The sequence below is a fragment of the Medicago truncatula genome, chromosome 3 (assembly GCF_003473485.1).
Source record: "Medicago truncatula cultivar Jemalong A17 chromosome 3, MtrunA17r5.0-ANR, whole genome shotgun sequence".
NCBI lineage: Eukaryota > Viridiplantae > Streptophyta > Magnoliopsida > Fabales > Fabaceae > Medicago > Medicago truncatula.
Window position 1 is genome coordinate 37122346 of NC_053044.1, and position 16457 is coordinate 37138802.

The 16457-nt window shown below is 32.2% G+C and overlaps 1 protein-coding gene across 1 annotated transcript; it reads left to right on the plus strand.

Moving 5' to 3' along the window:
* The first annotated feature begins 6340 nt into the window (after positions 1 to 6340).
* On the plus strand, positions 6341 to 7312 carry LOC25489453 (uncharacterized). The gene is made up of 2 exons (XM_013605441.3): positions 6341 to 6623; positions 6723 to 7312. The coding sequence occupies exons 1-2, from the start codon at positions 6408 to 6410 to the stop codon at positions 7167 to 7169; spliced, it is 663 nt and encodes a 220-aa protein (XP_013460895.1). The 5' UTR covers positions 6341 to 6407; the 3' UTR covers positions 7170 to 7312.
* Positions 7313 to 16457: the final 9145 nt, after the last annotated feature.

The window sequence follows — 16457 nt, forward strand, 5'->3', positions numbered from 1 at the left end:
ACTTGTATAATATATTATGAAGATAGAATAAAAAATAAAAAGAGAATACATGTTTTTTTTTTTTAAGAAAGAAAAAATACAAATTATTCAAAAAAAATGACGAAAATACAAATTATGCAAAAAAAAAAGACAATACAAGTTCAAATGTGAATGGAAAATCAATATGGTATTTTGAATTAATATATAATCAATATGAATCAATATTTTATCATAACAAACAAAAGTGATGTAGTGGTTCTTAGTGCCTTAGTGAATGCATGCGCGCCTGTTCGATCCCTAGCTGCACCAATTTTCAATTTTTTGATATATAAAACAATTGTTCATTAAAAAAACCGGTCAGCTCATTAAACCGCTGGTTCGCCGGTTTTAACCGAGTTTTTCCAGTTCATGCCGGTTCTCACCGGTTTAAATGCATGACCGATCCAATATGTCAACCGAACCGGTTACCCCTCCGATTCACGGTCGGACCGGTTCGACCGGCCGATCCGGTCCGGTTTTCAAAACTATGATTGAAGGACCCTAGGAGGAAATATAATTTAGTTGTAGTAATAAGAAGTATATTTTCTTTAATACAAAAAGAAATATATTTAAAAAAAAAATGTTAAAGAGTTCTCTTATAGCATTTGTTAGCATGATTCATAAAAAAAAAAAAAATGTACTTCACTTGTTCCTTTTTACACGAACATATAACAAAAATCACATATATTAAGACAAATTTTTTTGTCTTAAATGTATATGAAGGGAGGGAATTGTCTCCCGTGATTTTTTTTCTCATGTGTGATAATGTGTTTTAATACTACATTCGTCCCTAAATATAAGATCATTTTGGACAAATCACAAGAATTAAGAAAGGGGGAGGTAGTGTAATTAATGGTTGGAATTTAGTGATTGTAGAAAACAGTCCCGTATATGTTTATTACTAATTGGGTCATGCTAACATGTACCATTAACGCACATGTTAAATATTCATCAATTAGTTATATTTATTAAGAAATACTAATTTTCAACTTTTAAAAAATAAATGGGTACAATTTCCAATATATTATTTCTACAATTAGTATACTAACATGTGCCACCAAGGATGGAGCTAGAATGGAGACCAACAGAGAACGCGACCTCAACCTTTTTTAAAAAAAATTATGCTAATATGCTATCATATTTTTTGGGTTTATACATTTATATTTTGTGAACTTTATAAGATATTGTATATTGACTTTTTATTTAGACTCGATATAATGAACGTTAAACAAGTAAGTTTATAAACTTAATTGCACTAATCATTAATAACAAAACAGAAGGTCTGGTTTTGTTCGCGATTTATAGAAGAACCATAATCATTAACTAGAATCTCAAATTATGATTCCTCATTGCAATTTCAATTAAAAATAATGAATCACTATCCGCGGTTTTATTTGCGCACTCTCAACCACTAACAACAATTCATTGGTCGTGATTTCATTTTCCTATGTTTGCATTTTCATTGTTCTATGCTATTCCAAAATCGCTTTAGCCTTATAATTCTCTAACAAGTCTCAAAGTACTACTCAACTTTCTTATGTCTTTGAAATATATATTAATTTTGAATGAGGAGGGATATATTGACTCCAAAAAATCTTAACCCTTCATCTTAATAATAATTAATGGCTATAATTGATTCTTAATAATGGCCTAGGTGTGGTTAACTCAAGAGCATTGCATTGTATTGGTGTACTTCATTCATCCCTTTCTACCTCTTTTTGTTCCACTGGCAATGGCGCACACACACCTTCGACCAATGCATTTGGCTTAAAATTTTCATATTTTAGAATTTTAATTTTCAATATCATTTTATTCTGCTCTAGGAAATCGATTCATTCTTTTTAGGTTTTATTTTAATCAATTCATTTAATAATGAAATTGTACCTTCATCACTATCATTTAATAATAGAATCATGTACATTGATTAAACCATAGTAATTTTTTTTGCTCACTCTCTTCTCTCCTTCTCAAACCCTAGCCGTCGCCCCCTTTCTTCTTCTTCTTCTTCTTGTCAGAGGGGTGATTTAGGGTCAATTTCCGATTTGTTTTTCCTTCTACCTTAATTGAATAAAAGATTTCACATATTTTCTGTTTTCTTTCGTTTATTTTTGTGATTTCGTCGTCTCTAAACGACTTTGTTTGTTTTGATTTCCCGTCTTTGTGCGGTGTGTTTTTGATTTCCCGTCTTAGTGCGGTGTTTATTTGATTTAGGTTGAAAGATTAGCTTTGAACAAAAGCAGATCCGATCAATGAAAATGACTTTGGCGTCGTCAACGTTGCAGATCCGTAGACATGAGGATTCCGGAGACTTGAATATAGTCATATTTGTAGGCATAGGTACCTTGCCATTTTATGCTATTAACATGGATGATGTGAGTTTGTTCACAGATTCATCCTTTTTGTTTTTAGCGAATTTGGATTTGTATTGTATCGATGTACTTTATCAATTTGAATGAATGAATATCGTTTATTTTTGTCAAAAAAAAAATATATAAGTGGTGTGGAAAATAATCGGTGCATTGATACAAATTCAATATCCGAACCAAACATTCTAAAAAACCCTACACCAAATTCTGAAGAAGAAGAAGAAGAAAAAAACTGTGTTTGAAACCTGTTGATTGCAAATTAAAAGGTACCCAATTTGTTGTCTAACCTAGATTATGCATAATGGAATTTTTGATGAAAAAACCAATTCCTTGTAGATTTGTAGCATTAATCAAATAGTGGAACGATATTGTGCTGATTCTTTTGGATTGAAGGCACGCATGTTTGTGTCAAAATCAATCTTTCCATGTTTTGCCGTTGGAATCAGGAAGAAGTAGGGGTGGGTAAAAATAACCAAAATTCAATTTGAACCGGTTAACTGAACCGAACCATATCACAATAAACTGAACCATTTAACCAATTCTCGAACCAAACCATTATTTTGATGACAATTCACTAACCGAACTTAACCGTTAGTAATTACAATTATCCGAACCGAACCATTAACCATATCTATTTTAAAAACAGCTTATTTATGCAAAACAACTTTTTTTTTATGAAAACAACTTTTTTTTTTTTAAAAAAAGCTTATTCAAAACAGCTTATTTTATGCAAAACAACTTTTTAAAAAAAACAGCTTATTCAATATAGCTTATACAAATTAGCTTATTTTATGCAAACAGCTTATTTCAAAATAGCTTATATTAAAGAAAAAGCTTATTCAAAACAGCTTATTATAAAAAAAAAAAAAAAAAAACTTATTCAAAACAATTTATTTTATGCAAAACAACTTATTCAAAATAACTTATTTTAAAACAGCTTAGTTTAAAAACAACTTATTCAAAACAACTTATTATAAAAAACAACTTATTTTAATAGATACTACTGATTATGTGGATTGGTCTCGGTTGATAATGTGAATTGCCTTGATGATCCGGACTTTGTGATTCCAGAAGAAGTTGCAGAGAATTCAATCATAACCTCACGCAATCTTTACATTGATTTTTCTTACCACCACAAACACACGTTACTATTTTGTACTCCTTCCGTCTTTAAATATAAGTAAAATTTATTTTTTAGGTTTATTGATTTAATGATGTATATGGTTCATACTATGGACCACATACATCATTAAATGAATGAACCTAAAAAGTGAATTTTGCTTATATTTAAAAACGGAGGGAGTAGTAATTAGAAACTTGAAATAATCTATGTACAACAACTTATTTCCTTAATGTATTTTCATGACTATGGATTGTATATACTAATGAATATGTATGCATGTGATCATTGTATGTGAAGGTTGACAGTTTAGGATAACTTCAATGATCCAAACACAAGAATTTAATTTTGCATGATATCCATTATAAGGAGTTGAATCTCATTTTTGGTTGGCATTATATTTCTTTATTTACAAGTGGTCTTTAACTTTTTTTATGCAAAATATAATTAAATTTTCAAAAGGATAAAAAAAACACAATTAAATTTGCAAAAGGATAAAAAAAAAATACATTTTGGTTCAAAATTTTAATTTTGGTTCGGTTCGATTCGGTTAATAGGGAAGCAAACGGTTAATCGAACCATAACTTTGGTTCATTTCGGTTAATTCAAAACCTTAAACGGTTCGGCTCGATTATTCCGAACCATTTCAACACTTTGGTTCGGTTTGGTTCGGTTAATATGGTTAACCGAACCATACCCACCCCTAGGAAGAAGGCCTATGCCATAGAGATTATTAAGAATCAATTATAGCCATTAATTATTTTTAAAATGAAGGGTTAAGATCTGGAGTAAGTCTTTAGACTTACTCTTGGAGTCAATATATCCCTCCTCGTTTTGAATATATCTTATAATCTCTTAAATACCTTATATATGTTGTGCATTTGAAAATTTATTTTACTTCACTAAATCATACTTTCAACTCAATCCCCCCAAAGTTTAATTCATAGCTTCATCCCTGCATTAGGTCATATGTTAAGATTTCTTACTAAATTAGTCTTTATGTATAAATAGAGGCATTCAATGTTACTTTTATAATATTAATAAGAGATATATTTGAAGAAAAAAAAAGAGTTAAAAATTTTAGATGATCATATATTTAAAGACAAATAAATTTTTATAAATAGAGAGAGGAAGTGTTTAGAGATTTTTATTTTTTTTTCTCAAGAGATTTTGGGTTCGATCCCTAGTGAAGTCGCCAACCCCACCTCACAAGCCGGTTTTGTGGGATTGTGTTAGGCCCAATCACAATTTCTAAGATGATATCAGAGCCTCCTCCAAAATCCGTTGGACCACCTGTTATCATATTTCCGTTATTGGACCACCCACCATTTATGTCCATGCTCCAGATGTCCAGTCCTAGGCGTGAGAGGGGTGTGTTAAAGAGTCACACGTCGGATAAGAGAGGTCTGACAATGTGTTTATAAGTGGGGACAATCTTCACCTCACAAACCAAATTTGTGGGTTGTGTTAAGCTCAACCACAATTTCTAGAGAACATGGAAAGAGAAAGAACAATAAATTTGCTTTCAGTATTTTCGGCAACTCATAGGACTTGGTTGGTTTAATGGGGGAGGGTGTTGAAAAGCATTTAAAGCTTTATGGGGTGTTTAATAGCATAGGTCATCTATGGGCGTGGTTCATTTTAATGGCTGAAGAGGGTGTTGAGAGCTTTAAAGATTTTAGTTTTATGAGAGATCTAATTGGGGAAGTTGGAGTTATTATCAGCATTAAAGTACCATTGCATTCAAAACTTCCCCTTCATCTATCTGCTTACACACCCACAACATTAATGACTATGTCATCCCTCTTCACTTCTCACCGCCTTTCATAAGTGTCCAACTTTGCCCTTTCGGCTTTCTAGCACGTACCCTCTCTCAACTAAGGATGTACGGATGCTTATATTGCGTTTTGTTTCAGTTTTGAGTGAAAAACGTTTGGAAAATATACACAAGCGTCTTTAGGATATTGTTTAAGCATATAAAAGCATGAACTACATACATTATTAAATGAATAAATCTAAAAAATCAATTTTATTTATATTTTAAAACAGATGGAGTACAAGATAAGAAACCAAATAAAGAAATTTAATTTTAGAAATTTTGCATTCATAACTTTAAAATCTTAAAAACTTATATTTTCAATACAATATTTATTGTTTAATTCTATTTTAAGATCCTTACCTTCTACCTTAAGGAAGCAAGTTAGCATTTCCCTAAAAGTAATAATTTAACATTGAAAATTTTTGTAGCTATGATTTTTATATCGGTCATGCTAACTTGTGCCCTAACATTTCCCTTTTTATATATCTTTGACTTGTATTTTCAAAAGGGTCTTGCTAACAAGTGTTCTTAAGATTCTTATTAAGGAAAACAAAAATAGTAGTTTTACGTTGAAAACTACAATTTTAAAACTTTTAAAAAGTTGAATTTATCATTTTTCACCAATTTCCAACATAATATTTCTATGGAAAATGCTAACGTGTCTTTGGGGATTTGTTTAAGCAACTAAAAGTAGTAATTTTTACATAAAAACTTGTGTTTTCAAGATAAAATTTCTGCACTTGCTAGCATAACCCTATTTCTATTTGTGTTTTCTTATCCAATGCATTAAGGTACTCTTTAGCATTTTCATTATTTATGTTGCAGGGAAAAAAAACACATCTAAGACTTCCCCTCGAAGCTTAGTAAATTAATTAATCTAGAGCCAACATGGGAAAATACGTTATACGTAAGCAAAGGCCTTCTATTTGGACTTTCAACTTTTACGCACATTAAATTCTCCTTTGCAGTTACACCAGTCCAAGGGATAGACACATTAAATCCTATATAAACACCCAAGTATTGTGCTACATTTGATCACCAACAAATACACACACACAACCACTATCCACCATTTGTTGAAGCTATGGTATCCTTATTCAAAGCACTGTCCATGACTCCAAGAACTGAAGTTAAAGAAGAATTTGAATCATCGAGGAAAAGAAAGTTTGAGGAACCATTTACCGAAGAATTCTTCAAGGATCAAACAAATTTAGAGAAAAGGAAATCCACCTTTGATACAAAGCCTCCCCTAGAGACCATGTTTCCTTCAAATAATTGGTGCCAATACCTTGGTATTCAGGTATGTATTGTGTATATATTGTCAAACTTCATACATAATTCCAATGATATCATATCTTATGATCAATCTTTAATTATTATTATTATTTTTTTTATGCAGTCAGGGCAGATACAATTGTGTAACACAAGACCGGATCGGACAACGATAGAAACCTCAAAACGAAGCCTGCGACAACCTCTTTCTGATCACATGAGCTTAGACCTTGAGCTAAACTTGACATGTGAATCACAAAGGAAAAAAGAAAACAGTGATCAGAAGAAGAATTCTGGTAATTCTCCCAAGAGTTTGTCAGAACATGATGATCTTTGTATTGAATCAAGCAAGTTTAAGAAAGATTCAGGTGGTTTAAACGGTTCTCAGTCGTGGTTGTCGACAACCGAAGGAGATTACAAAGAGATGGTTGCTACAGTTTGCATGCAGTGTCACATGTTGGTTATGATATGCAAGTCTTCTCCTGCCTGTCCTAACTGCAAATTCATGCACTCACCAGATCAGAACCCTTCGAAATTCTTGAAGAGCAGGTGCAGCTTCTTCTGCTCTAGTTAGGAACCGCAGATACTACTCATGTAGAAAATCTTCAGCTTTTATATACATCATATGGCGCAAATGTATCAATCATCCTATGTTATCTATCTTGTTCTTTTCTCCTTATTCCCTTTCCTTATATATATTAGCCTAGTATATAATCATATCGTCGTATTATGTACATTTTAGACTCGATCATCTATATTTATCCACGTTAGACAGAGCAGAATATTAGTAGATTCTTCCAAGATTTGAAATTAATCAAGACATTTTTGTTAATCCTTCGAATATTAATTGTTCTTCACGCTACAACAAAATGTTCAAACCTACCATCATCTATATTTTTGCACCAAAGACAATCATTTTGTTTTCCTAGGAAAAATATTTTGGCTCCACCTGCAATTGATACTAATCTCCTTAAAACTAACACCAAAACAAAATGGAAAAAAAAAATGTCACGTATGAAGCAGGTAGTGTGACAGATCAGAACTAAGTGTTGCGGTGTTATTAAAACATTTAGTCTTATAATATAAGGACCACTTCTACATTTTGCAGGGTGATGATTCTTCAAATAAGTAGTTTTGATTACGTGTTGTTATGGTCCTCATGTATAGTTTGATTATTTTCTAGCAAACACATTAAACTTCATTTGCAATTTTGCAAGCTTCTGCCAGAACAATAATACTAGAGAAATATTGAGAAAACGTGCTTCTGTATATATACTAAAACATTTGATGTGGCAATATCTGAATGAATAGCAATTTAAAATCATATAATAAGATTTAAGTTTCATAAAATTAACCAAGATTATCACACAGATCCATAGTTCCTACGGAGACTACTAAAGGACAGAAAAATTTAACAATCTGGCAAATTGGTAGGTTTGAAACAAAAAAATGATACAGTTAGAAGTTAGTATTATTATTAATAAATCTAGACATAAAAATTGTCACCAGTGCTCTGATTTATGAAACATTCACATTAATATTTTGATAAATTCTAGTATAAAAAAACTTGCAAATATTTCCAGTGGTGTGAGTTACTTTACTTCCAAGTTCCAACCACCCAACTATTGACCACTCTCCAAACTTTAATAATGGCATTGCTTAAATCTACTACCTCTAGTACATTTACATCCACATTGAATGCATATTGGATGTGTAGCCTCATGCTCATTTATGTTCTTTGCTCCATAAATGCTGAGGGAAAGGAATTGAAGAAGGGAAGAGGGATACACAATCCATAATCCTCACGTTATCCATTTGAAAAACCATATTTATGTGAGATATACATCAAAATCTCATGTTGGAACCACCATGTCAGCTGCATTTATGAATTGTTTCATCTCATGAGTATATGGTTGAAGAGAAGAGATAATATTTTGCTGTAATTAGACTTTCCTTCTGTTTCAATTAACCTAAGGTAATTCCACGCAAATATGGCCGGGGATGCTTGCAGCTAAAGCAATCATTACTAGTATTTGGAAATTCATGTGTAAATCATGTCACATCTCTTGTTTGGCCATGGTTCTTAGATCTATTTATTAGTTATATATGTACATGTTTATAAATGATAAATTGAGAAAATGTGTTCAATTTGGTTTCTGTTTTCAAAGATTTGATTAGAAAACCAGCAAAATATCTAAGGATGCATTTTTTTTGCAAGTTCTCTTCATTTTACTTGAGTAATGATACATAGACACCCTTGGGTGGCAATACACCCTTTGACACCCACACAAAAATCTGACACGTAGTCACGTGGACCCCGCACAAGCACACTTTCTCTTTTCTCTCCTCTTCTCTCTTCCTAATGCATGGGGTGTATAAGGGTGTATGGGAATAAAGGGTGTCTATGTATCATTACTCTTTTACTTTATATGATTTAAGTAATAATAACACAAATTTTATATATTTTTTTTTATTCTTGTTATGTTTCTAATCTCTCATGAGGCACATCCATTTATTTCATATTGTTTACAGCCTATTCCACTCAACAGCAACTATTGCATACAAAGCCAAAGTCCAATGATGAGATCCAAGTAATAAAAGTATGAAAGAATCATAAAACGTGACCCAACTATCAAAGATTACTAAAATAGACAAGAGAATTAGCCATACCTTTATTAGTGTTCTGGTTGAGACCTTTGGATGATGGACCGCTGCAAGAAGGCTCCTTGAATGATGGAGTCTTTGTCTTCGATCCTGGGTGGGGATGTACCTGCAAACACTCCAACGTTCAAGTTAGTATGTGTTTGAGGCTTGGTGGTTAGGTTTAAAATGTAGCGTACCTTGGTGATAAAGTAAGACATATATATATTTTTCAACTAAAAAAAAAGTAAGACTTATCACTTATATAGTCTAAGAGATGTTTAAATGGCCTCAACCATAAGTTGGACTTCGTAGTATGATGATTAGGGTGTTAGCGTCCAAAACTGTACCTTATACAATTGTCTCTACGGACCACTGTAGACATATCATGATTTGCTCTATATGAAACGGTTCTAACTTGATCAAACAGTCCTGGTACGGTGTTAAAGAAGCCCCTCAGGCAAGTTCATATGATTGTTCATCTTTGAGCTAGTGACTTAGGGTGATCCGATCAGTTGATGGATTGGGCATTGGCCCAATCCGAAACAGTTAGGTAGGGGGTCTCAAATCCAGCAAAATCATGCGAAATGCCGTTCTGCTAAACAAATAATCTCGCCAGTGGTAATAGAAAGCTACTATCTATCACACACAAATCTAATGGTGGTACTTGGGCTCAACCAATTTTGAATCTGTTAATGCAATCTCCCCATCCATATAAAAGATTCTCAAAATCTAGAAAAATATTACATTCATAATCATAATCTAAAACATTTCAATAGATACCATTAGATGTCCACCTGGGTTTGCAGTGTTCATTCATAGTGATAACTTACATAATCTTGAATTATTGAATCTACCAAGATAGAGTAGACTTTGGACCCACATTTATAAAGATCATAACTTTGTGTTTTTAACTTGTACCAATAAATCATTGAAGATACTTGAGTTGAGATAGTAGGTAGACACAGTTACCAAGTATCAAAGCATCTACATTTGAAATTTAGAATGTCGGTTCCTATATATCAAGATCCTCTTAACTTGCAGAGTACTACTTTACATTACAAAGAAAAGCAGTTAGAGAAATTTGACTTAGGAATCACCAAGTAGTTATTGCATAATTTTTAAGTAAAGCAAGATGAGTAGCAAAGCTATGGGTCCCAGATATTGGACAAGGGGTATCAATCTACTAATAAAGCAATCAAGCTCTGAATTCACAACCAGCAGAAAAACAATTGAAAGTTTTCTTACGAGATTTGGTTTCTTTAAAATCAGCAGAGAGTAAAGTGAGAAAATGAAAACACACTCATGAGTTGTTCTACACACGTGCATGTAATATCAGCTTTTGATTTATTTAACAATGGTTGATATTACACACTTTACACTCTGATAGCATGTTTGGTTTAACTTTTACAACCATAGGCCTTTATGCCGTAAATTTATGAAGCTAAAAATCTTAGCTTCTATTAGACGTGTGTCTATGAAGCATGGACGTTCCTCAGATTAGGCATTTCCAGGTGCTCAACATGTGTCGTGCGTGATGTGTCCGATGTTTGTGTTTGTATATGTGCTTCATATGTCTACTCCCATTCCAGCCGTGAAAACAAACAATCACTAAATTGAGTTGCCAACTTTAGAAAAGCCAGAACCACAAATCGCATATTCGATAAAGTGAAACTTAACATACTACTGCCATTGTCTTACTCCTATTTCCAAGTCAGCAACCATAAAATCTCCCAAGAAAATAATGCAAGCAGCATCTCTTATAAAAATCTTTCAAACACAAAGGGCACACCACCAAACAAACAATTAGTTATCGTCTTAGTTTAGTACTAAATAAATCCCAAAAATTATACTAGTTGGAGAACAAATGAAAATGCATTTATTTGGCAATCATGAAGTCTTTTCGGTGTACAGTAACAAACTCCTTATATTATTAATTGATAGGTCCCAAACTCAACTCCATTTTCTGACACTAAAAATGAAAGTGACACAAACAAATTGATATGGAGTAACGTTGTTTGGTTGGAGAGAAATAGGTGAGAGAGAAGTAGAGAAGAGAGAAATAGAAGAGAGATAGTCTATTTCTCTTGTCCAACAGGAGAGAAGATGAGAAGAGAGACACAAAATTTGTGGGGTCCCACAACTTTTTGCAATCTCCTCTATTGAGGAGAGAAATGGGATGGATGCATGTTATTTTGTTGTATTTTCATATATACCCTTTGTTCACTTTTTTAACTCAACTATAATTAAGCAACAAGAACTCATCAAATAATAGTATGAATTACAACAACAAAAAATTAAACAAAATTACCATAGGATAATAGTAGTTTTTTTTATTTTATTAACAGGAACATTTTTTGATGAAAAATAATAGTGTAAAAAACATGGCAAATATCCTTTCAAAGAATATTGTCACAAACACGTTGAATAATCAAATGGTAATTAGAGTAATTATTTTAATTCTTCAAAAAAAATTATTAATAGAAAGAAATAAAATCAGTTAACAAACAACTTTTTGACATTTTTTAATTTTGTTTGTTTACTACAAATATTAGATTTTTTAGGTAGGGACATTTTTGTCAACTCATAAAATCATTCAACTTCTTTCTTTTCTATTTCTTTTTTATCTATCTTATACGAAACAACAAATCAAATCTACTCTATTTCTCTCTTCTCATACTCTCTCACCTCTTTCTCTCTTCACAATTTCTCTTCCCAACCAAACACACCATGTGTAAGAGGGTGTATCGATTCACTATAGTCCTTAAATTCGTTGAAATTACAAAAGCATCTTTGAGTAAGTTTTTATTAGTGGTTTTGTGGACTAATTTGACTGATGGGGTAGACATTCGAGGACTAAACTAATTAACAAAGGATAGATAAATCAAAGTCAACGAAGGACAAATGCATCTAGGGATGTTTTTAAAATTATGATACATTCAAGGATTATATATTAAGAGTGTTTGACATATTTAAAGACCAAAATGATTGTTTCCTCGATAAATATGCAATCAAGGACAAAAGGTGGAATAAAAGAAAGTTCCAATTCAAAAAAAAAAAATTAATGTATATTGATATTGATACTGATTTTATACATAGGGTGTGTTTGTTTCAAGTAATATTCGTAGATTCTCGGGAATAAAACGTTAGAAATATACATCTCTATGTTTGTTACAAGTTTACTAAATTTTATTCCTGGGTATAAAACGTTTCTGAGAATATAAAAAAATTTCCAAAGAAAAGAGTGGAAATAAAGTTTCCTTGAAGATGAGAATAAATTCACGTGTAATTATCTATTATAATTTCTATTTTTATGGTTTTCGAGAATATTATAATATTAAGCAAACATCTTTTTATTCAATACCTTACAATAAAATTCTCATCTTTAAGAAAACTAGCATCATCCCATAAATGATCTCGTGATAATAATCTCTTATGTACACACAGAGAGTAAGAAAACTAGTACTTTTACTCGTGCTACCGTCCGGGACATTAAAAATGGAAAAATTAAGAAAACTAGTACTTTTACCCGTGCTACCGCCTGGGACATTAAAAATGGAAAAGTTAAAAAAGTTCCGAATTTATTCATTACATAAAAAATAAAATAAATAAACATAAAAAGTATTTAAGGGATACAAATTTGGGGTCACACATTTTCAAATATCTCCTTATAAACTACATTTGAAGTGGTGTTAATATTATCCCCATTGTCATCCGTTAATAATATCTTCAGACCATCCCTTGACGTAACATGTGATATTGCAACATATAGTTGTCCATGTGAGAAGACCGATTGTGGAAGATAGATGTCAACTTGCTTAAGTGATTGTCCCTGACTTTTGTTTATAGTCATTGCAAAACACAAAGATATAGGAAACTGTCTGCGTTGAAATTTGAAAGGAATTATGGTATCAGATGGTGTCAATGACAATCTCTGTATGTAGACCTTCTCTCCAACATTGCTTCCTGATATAACCCTCCCTTTAAGAACATATCTTCCCATCTTAGTGACTATTAGTCGAGTACCATTATACAACCCTGTTGTTATGTCCAAATTTCTTAAACATAATAGTAACTCCAACTTTTAAAGTAATATTGTGATTAGGAAGACCTGATGAATTGATAGTGTTCAAGAATTCTGGTGTGTGAATATCTAATTGTTCAACTATTGAATGACATTAAATATGGTAACTTTCCACTACCTTGTAATTTGAATAGTTATAGTTAATGTATAGGGAAGACGCCTGTTTATTGATATTGGGTTTCTAGTTGCATAAAATATTGGTGTAAACAATGAAGTAGAAATTCAATGTCATCGCTATATCCATATTGACATCACATGATGGAAACAATTGAAAATCTTTGCACCTCTATAACCTCCCTATTATTAACACGAATTTCCACTTATAGTGAATGACATTATCTTAGTTGATTTAAAGTAATTAGTTAATTATGATACATGGCTCCATGGACTTGGTGAAAATATTTGCGCAACTCTTTACATTTTTCAACTTCTTTCCATTGCTTTATATCGGAACCTTGATTAATAAAATGGCACCTTTCAAGTACTATATATTACTTTTAACTTAAATATGATTCACAAATACACGTATTCAAATTAAAAGCAAACTTATGAAGGATACGGTGACACCGCGATGCAACAACGCCAAATTTTAAAAAACCAAATTGAGTTTTGAAACAAACTTGTGAGATTAGTTATAACATTACGAATGACGATCTATTTTAAGATGCAAGAATGCCGCAATTTAATATGTCCAAAATGTGCATTGAAACAGACACGTGATACTACTTATAACATTAGGAATGACAATCATATTTTAAGATGCGGCAATGCCGCATAGTTAAAAACTAAAATGAGTTTTGAAACGACCAGTTAATAATAGTTTCGACGATATAAAACATTGTGTTGTATTGAACACTAAGACATTTCGAGCTTCATAAACTGGTACCACAAAAACTACATTATATTAAGTTCAAGAGAATATCCTTTAAACATACACGAATACACGTTAAAGTAAATTTATTAAGATTACGGTGATACCGCAATTCAAATAATTCGCACAGCAAATAAATTAGATACGTCAACAATGGAAATACCTGCGCAACTCTTTACAATTTTCAACTGCTGCAATGCAATATATTTTTTCAATTTTGCTGTAAGCTTTAGGAGGTGAATTTGGTGCCTTACTTGGTCATTTCAATCAAAACCTCATTTGATAGTAATTGAATATCTTTAACATATGGCATACATTCTTTAAAGAAGTTATGTGAAAGTCCAGCATACAATTTCTAAAGTTTCAGGGATTAAAGAACATAAAATCACCATTGCATTATCGGAAAAAACCACAATTTTTGAATTACATAACAATGTCTCTCCATAATTTCTACCAGCACTTACAATAATAAAAATATAAACTTAAAAAGAAACTAAGATAGGAGAAGACATAACATCAAAATTCAAAACTCATCATGCACAAATTCAAAATTCAATTCATCATGCTCATCACCACTCAACCTCTTCTCATAGGAAAATTCAAAACTCAATTCATCTTGCACAAAAGGAGAAGGCATAACATCAAAATCATGCACAATCTCTATTTTTATGGTTTCCGAGAATATTATAATGTTAAGCAAACATTTTTTTATTCAATACCTTAGAATAAAATTCTCATCTTTAGATTTCAAATAATGTTATTCATAAAAATAAATTTGGTAAACTTGAAACAAACATCATCCCATAAATGATCTTCGTGATAATAATCTCTTCCTAAAAATGAATGAAGCACTGACCTGGCCTAAGACACCGAAATTAGAGTGGGGATGGAAAAAAGTATTGCAGTTCAATTCCGAACCATCAAGCAGTATCTGTTCAATGGTAACAATCTCTAAACAATTTTTGTACATTACAATTTCATAATGCGTAGTACATTAGTAGGCATCAAGTAGACACAAAATTTAGGTTGTTGATGAAAAAAATGAAGGTGAAAAACACAAGAAGGGGGGGGTTGAATTGTGTTTTCTTTTTCTCTTAAAAAAAATACTTCTTCTGATAAAACTTCAGAAGCAGTTTGAATGCTTCTGATGAAATGATCAGAGTCAGATTGCAGCGGAAAAGAACAGAGCAGAGAAAAGAAAGACAAAGACACAAGCAGTTATCCTGGTTCCTTCCACAACACGGAAGTAGTCCAGTCCCCCTTGCACTTCCAAGGAGATTTCACTATAATCACAAAGATTACAACTGCTCAATACTTTCTAAGTATGAGACTTCACAAAACTATGCTCAAGCACACACGCAAGAGTCTTCCAATGCTCAAGCACTAAGCAAGAGACTTCTAATGCTCAAGCACGCAGGCAAGAGACTTCTAATCAAACAAAAATACAGAGAATTGAGTTTGAATTGAACACTTGATATACAATCAGTGGTGTTCACAATACAATACAGAAAAGACTCTAGACTTTGAATTTCTAAGATGTATCAAATCAGTGCAGAAATTCAGTGTGCTTTGTAGAATCAAATTGACAGAGTTTTGGCGCTTTTGAACTTATGTATCTCTCTGTTTTATCTTCAAGTCTTCACTCCTTTATATAGAGGCGTGAAAGAGACGTTGAGATAATCAGCACGTCTAAAGAGTCGTTTGAAATCCTTTGATTATCCACCAGTGATCCTTTGCCTGATTTGGGTGTAGTCCTTTGAAGAATAAACTTCAAATTCATTCCCATCTTGAGTTGTACAAATTCTGCAGGCATGGCTGTTGTTTTGTCTTGTAGCGTAGACAGAAAACAGAGTAGTGGAGGTAGTGGTTGTACACTTGTACTTTGTCAACTCTATTAATGAGAGACAAGTGCTCAGTGTTATCCATATATCCGTTGATACCTCCCTTTCAGTTCTTCGTTCTTCTTTGATAAGACTGAATTGAGAATCAGCAACTTTGAATCTTCAGTTTGATTAAAGGATCAAATGTAGCTTCTGGTGAAAATATTGCTTCTGATGAAAACTTTTGCTTCTGATGAAAATATTGCTTCTGATGACTTTCTGCTTCTGATGACGTCATCTCTTCAGGAGCAGTTTAGCTTCAGGAGCAGTTTAGCTTCAGGAGCAGTTTTCTTCAGATGCTCAGAATTTCTTTTTCTTTCCATTGTTCTTCCAAGACCTATTGAAATAACTTGAGTAGCCTTTGGTCCTGTACACTTGAACAATTAT